We start from the raw sequence: 6,000 nt of genomic DNA, 5'->3' as shown, positions 1-6,000 counted from the left end.
TTTTACATTTTGTCGACCTTTCATGATCCCTAGAGTAAGAAGAAATAGGTCTCCCTTTTCCGTCTTTCGTCTGTTTGTCCGTCTGTCTGTCTGTTTGTCTGTCTGTCTGTCTGTCTGTTTGCCATTACGGATTTTTATGAGTCAGATAATCTCCGAAAGTACTGGGCCGATTGTTGTCAAATTTTGTATTTATATTAGGAATATCCTGTCGCAAAATTTTGTATTTTTACTATATATTGTGATAACCCAAACTTCCCGCCTTTAAATTGACCTTGAAAGATTTTGAAAGGAACGCGAAAAATTCAAAAATTCAAAATTTGGCCTTAGCTGTGATCGTCTAACAAATGGGAACCTACGTTGTGTGTGTGTGTGTGTGTTTTTTTTAAAGTGGCGGGAAGACGTTCTTTCATACAATTGCATACACTGTGTGTGATTCGAGAGCGCAAGAAATAATAGACAAGCGGAGTTTGGGGCTACCGGTCTAGGGCTGTTCTCCCCCCACGTCGGTGATTCACAAAGCCTACCCGCACGCATATTTCCATTACGAACGTGCCCTGCGGAACTAGGCCATTACAGTCGCCAGACCCGCAAGTGGATCTCGACTACTGGTCCAAGTTGAGAGCAATAAACGACATTTAAATTCGCCATACAATCTTGTGAAATTTTAAACAACAAATAAATCTTATGTGAGATAAAAATTGGACATCAAACAATTTATGATAGAAACATTCATCAACAAAGTATTTACAAAACAAAATGAAACAAAAGATCTGGTGCGAAATAAACTTGTACGAATAGAAATATTATGTGAGGTTAAAACTGTAGAACATGAAATTTGGGTTGAATTAAAATTATACAACGAATGAAAATTACTGAGGTTAAAATTGCGAGATTATAGAAATATTGTATGAGGTGAAAAGTTGCAGAGTTAACAAAATTTACATGAGATCAATAATTGCCACACTTTTTCAATGATTCAAACAAAGAGTTTACATTATGTCAAATTATATCATGACCTAAGTGATTGGTTACTTCAAAAAAAAACAATTTTCTTTGAGACTTTAAAATACCGTGAACTGGTTACCTCAACAAAACACATAATAAACAAACATAAAAATATCCAATCATCGCTTCGAGAAAAAAAGCGTCGCGAGGACGGACCTCGATGAATGAATCAATCTGTAGCGTTGTGAGGGCATGCCTCGATGAATTAATCATGATAACGATGACAACCACCTAAGGGAAGAAATTATCATAACCCCCGCCAGTTCGCAGTGTAATGAACTTGTTTAACTGCAGTAAATGAACTATTAGCAATCTTGCATTCAGAAACCTATTCGTAATTAAACAACAAGGTATTTTCCTGACTAAGTGAATTTCATGAAATCTTCTAGCAAGTGGTTTATTTAAATAATCCTGATTGTTAAACTGTGTTTGCGCTAGCTGACTATTAAGAAAAACTAACTTGATTGGTGAATTTACAAACAATGAAGCAAATTTACAGCACGTGTTTCGCGTTGACCGGAAGTCCGCATTTTCCGATAAAAGGCCGCAAGAATTAACCGCGCGGGTTGGGGGGACATGAGTGACGTCAGTTACGATTGATTGTCATTAAACAAAGGCTTCCTCCCATTTTATTAACTACCAAAACCAACTAATTTAAACCTAGCTCCTATCACGTGGTTACACTCACACCAGCACATTCAGAATGACGCTACGCCATGCCGCCCTGTCTCTACCAATCAACCAACCTTGTAAATAAAAACCCTTAGGGCTAAATCGTCCGATTACCAAGCAAGCATTTTCGTGCACCAGGTTGCCTATGTTTAACGATTTCCTTTTTTGTGATTGAATTTTTTTTTCTTTGAAATTCAAATTATTCAAGCGCGATTTCGCGCCGCTGTTAATTAATTAGATAATGCCAACGTGGCTGGCGAAACGCGTCTACAAATATTTTGTGTGTTTTCGGTATTCTGGAAGTACACGTTCTATAAAATACAAAATATTCGAAGGATTGTAAAATTTAATATTGCATTTTGCATACAATCCGACCCTTATTTATGATGATATTTTGCAGAGTCACCACCTTGGACATTTTTCTCGATCATTTACTAGAAACACGTTTTTCAGCTTAGAAAATCAAATTGATCTCTTATTTTCACAATTAAAGAACCGGTTAGTTTCACGACAAACAACTTTTCATAATCTACACAGTCATACAATTTGTACGGTTCTTGTGTAATGTAAACGTATGTGTATTTACGGTCAACATTAAATTTATAATTAGTTTCAAAAACTATTTTAGATGCTGCTAGCTGCTCTAGTTATATCACTTTCCATTTTTCTTCTATATATTTACTACGATCAACAAAAACACCTCCCAGGACCATGGAATCTACCAATAATCGGTTATTTACATAAGTTAGATCCTGTGGCACCCTACCTGACTTTGACAAAACTGGCACAAAAATATGGGCCAATTTTTCGTATCAACTTGGGTTTGGTAAACATGGCCGTGATTTCTGAAGCAAAATTGCTAAAAAAAATTTTACTCAAAGACGAAACTTTGGGAAGACCGCCATTTTTGATGTTACTGGAGATGTTCGGCGACAAAGGTAGCAAAAAAACATTACATTAACAATACTTCCAGTTTGTTCTTATCTTGGTAGGAATAGCGTACAGTCCAGTCAATGTGTGGAAAGGACAACGCAAATTTACTACGAACTTTTTAAAATCAGCTGGGATTACAAAATTTTCACCAGCTAGGAAGGAATTAGAAGATCTCATAACGAATTATGCGGAAGACTTCATAGATGTATGTTTATTAGATAAATGTGACATCGCCTATTATCTATATATTTTTAACTAGCATATAAACAGTCAAGGGAACAGAGTGATTTTGGACCCTTCAGAAGCTCTGACACACTACGTCAGCAGCGTCACCGGTACTGTACTATTGGGTAAATCGTTTTCGCGTGATGACGAAGTTCGCAAAAATTTAATCCACAATCTTGACATAGCAATGCGTGAAGCTCAGCTTGGAGGACCTTTAAATTTTCTACCATTTTTACGGTGCGTCAGTAGATTCATTTAAAAAGTGATAGAATTTTTGTTCCAGGTTTTTGCCAAAATATAGAAAATCGTTAACAGCTTTTAGGGATACGATAAACAAAATTCGAAAAAGTTTGTCTGTGCACATTAATGAATGCGAAAAGACATTTTCTAACGACGACTCCGCTACAAATTTTATTGAAGCGTTTTTGTTGCAACGTTCTAAAGGAGGTCCGCCGGAAATCTATAGCGTGGACAACCTCGTGTACAACTTATTTGATGTTTTTACTGGCAGCACTGAAACTACAATAAGTTCATTGAAATGGATCATTCTCTACTTAGCACAGCATCAAGATGTGCAAGATAAAGTACGCCAAGAATTTGTTGAAGTTTTACAAGGAGAAGTACTCGAAATGAGTGACGTCCCGAAACTATCGTACACACAAGCTGTACTTAGTGAAGTGTCCAGAATAAGAACTCTGGTACCACTGGGATTTCCTCACTATGTTTCTGCGGATATCCACCACGATAATGTTAAAATTCGCAAAGGTACAACGATAATGTCGTTATTGTGGGCCATTCATATGGACCCCAAAGTCTGGGACCGGCCTGAAGAATTTCGCCCTGAGAGATTTTTAGACGAAGAGAAAAAGTTTGCACCTTCTGAGTCGGTCCTTCCCTTTCAATGCGGTAAATGAATGCTTTGATAGTGAGGCAAAAGTCAAGTGGTGTGTTTCAGGAAAAAGAATGTGCGTTGGAGATGAGTTTGCTAAAATGATGACATGTATATTTGTTGCTGCTCTGGTCAAGAATTTTAAAATTATACCGTGTGAATCCATTCCTATTGATTTTTCGGCGGTTTGTGGACTAACATTAGTACCCAAACCACAGAAAGTTGTTTTTGCAAAAATTTAAGTTTTAAATTCGAAGTGATTAGTTTTAAACTTTTTTGTCAATATGTGTTGTATTCATTTGGTTGATTTATAATATATTGTTACGTTGAGCGGGCGAATAAAATCGGCGTGGGTTAAACTCAGCAATTTCTTTCTTAATAACTTGAATTACATGACTAACTATTACAGCGATTATGTACAGAGTAACTTCGTGGTTCACTTGGATGAATTCGCTCACTCGCTGGACTCTTTTGGGGTCATCCTGTATATGCAAATCCAAAAAACATGAATGGAATGATAAATCACAAGAAGAGACTCATCATATTTTATACAATTTAGATAGGATTTATTCAGCAAAATTTTGAGGTGACGTCATCAATTTTTTAGAGTGGGTAAGTAAATATATTGTGATTAAAACGGTCTTGGTTTAATAACAAAAGAATATTGTTCGTCTATAAAACAAGCTCGTCTTAGACAAAGTATTCGTAAAAAAATATGTCGTAAAAAATTACGTATGCTGGTCCCGACTGCGATTATGGTTTAAATATTTTTTAGAAAATCCTGTCATGGATGTAGAAACATTTGTGACAGCCAAAGAGGTTTTTTTGAGAAAATTATCTTTGAATTTAGACCAAATTGAAATAGACACTAGGCAACAGGCACATTTGGGCAAAAGAAAGAGAAATTAGGGTTACGGTTTCAAATTTTGGACGTATTCACAAACTTAAACCGACTACAGCAATAGCTAAAACTGTGGAATCTCTGTTGTGCAGTACATTTAGAGGTAACAGTCATACATACCATGGACAGCAAAGTGAGGAAAAAGCTGTCAAGTGTTTTGAAATAAATAAAAATATAAAAACTGAACGGTGTGGCTTGTTTATTTCAAAACAATTTCCTTACTTGGCTGCTAGTCCAGACAGGGTTCTAGAGGATAGGAGTGCATTAGTCGAAATTAAATGCCCTTCACAATCGCAAGATTTATCTCCCGAAGAAGCGGTTAGAAAAAAAATAATCAAATTTTGCACATTGACAGACAGAGAATTGAAACTAAAAAAAAATTATGATTACTACTTTCAAGTCCAGTGACAAATGCTTGTTACGGTATTTCACAAGATTATTTTGTTGTATGGACACCCAAAGGAATAAATTTAGAAAAAATTTATAAAGACGAAGAAATATATGTAAAAAGATGGCAGATAAACTTGGCAGATTTTGCTTCGGCGCTTTATTGCCCGAAATAATTGATTCAAGAAGAAAGAGGAACCTGCCTTTGCGAGAGATTATTTTAAAATAAATAAAATTTGTTTCTATTTTTTTATGTACTTTAATAATTTATTAGGAGTAGGTTTTTCATCACCAAGACTTGCATATTTTAATTATAAATATATTTTGAAAATGATCTCTCGGCAAATAAAAACATATACGAGCACTTTTTTCGAGTAAACAATGAAGGGAAAAATTACTGGGCGTAGGGCTTTTTTAAAACACCTCCTTCCTGGGATAAGTAGTAGATATACTTAGCTTCTTATACGTGTTAAACAAAAGCTGTATTTTACATATTTTTATTATTATTTTAAATATGTTTATTAGTTTTATTAATTAAGAAAGCAAAATATATATTAACAATAATATTACAATGAATTTTTAGTAATCATGTGTATTGAATTCAGGGTCCTGAGTGGAGTAAAAATATTATAGTTCCCCAGTTTTAATTCGGTTTTATGATAGTACCTCATTGCGTAAAAGTTAATTTCTCTAACAATAGATTACTACGGCCGGTCCTGGCGGCTTGTTATAAAACTGAGTTCCTTGCCATAAATTAGAAAAATCAGCCGAGAACGCTAACAAGCAGCTTATGGTAAAGCAGGCGATAAGAGTTTTACCTGGAAAGTCGCTTCCGTAAATTTTAGTGGCGCTCCTATCGGCAAAGTACTGAACTAACTGCTATTCTGTCGAATTGAAACCTTTTTTGTTCAATAATTGTTAGTTTTTGTTAAAAACTCTGCTAACCAATGGATCATTAATTTTCCTCTGATATTCCTGTTAAAATTAT

At 35.2% G+C, this 6,000-nt stretch overlaps 1 protein-coding gene across 1 annotated transcript; it reads left to right on the top strand.

The window, feature by feature from the left end:
- The first annotated feature begins 2,509 nt into the window (after positions 1-2,509).
- LOC135131741 (cytochrome P450 2J3-like) lies at positions 2,510-4,233 on the top strand. The gene is made up of 6 exons (XM_064059589.1): positions 2,510-2,615; positions 2,670-2,815; positions 2,870-3,072; positions 3,119-3,741; positions 3,791-3,945; positions 4,147-4,233. Exons 1-6 carry the CDS (start codon positions 2,510-2,512, stop codon positions 4,231-4,233), a joined length of 1,320 nt encoding a protein of 439 aa, XP_063915659.1.
- Positions 4,234-6,000: the final 1,767 nt, after the last annotated feature.

The sequence above is a fragment of the Zophobas morio genome, unplaced genomic scaffold (genome assembly GCF_036711695.1).
Source record: "Zophobas morio isolate AGI-343-1 ecotype UQ-CSIRO unplaced genomic scaffold, CSIRO_AGI_Zmor_V1 ptg000021l, whole genome shotgun sequence".
NCBI classification, from domain to species: domain Eukaryota; kingdom Metazoa; phylum Arthropoda; class Insecta; order Coleoptera; family Tenebrionidae; genus Zophobas; species Zophobas morio.
Note: the sequence above shows the minus strand (reverse complement) of the source record. Positions and strands in the feature narration are given on the sequence as shown.

Coding starts and splice junctions, on each gene's coding strand:
- LOC135131741 (XM_064059589.1), top strand. CDS start 2,510: ATGGCCGTGATTTCTGAAGCAAAATTGCTAAAAAAAATTTTACTCAAA. Junction 2,616..2,669: donor GGAGATGTTCGGCGACAAAG/GTAGCAAAAAAA, acceptor TTATCTTGGTAG/GAATAGCGTACAGTCCAGTC. Junction 3,742..3,790: donor GGTCCTTCCCTTTCAATGCG/GTAAATGAATGC, acceptor GGTGTGTTTCAG/GAAAAAGAATGTGCGTTGGA.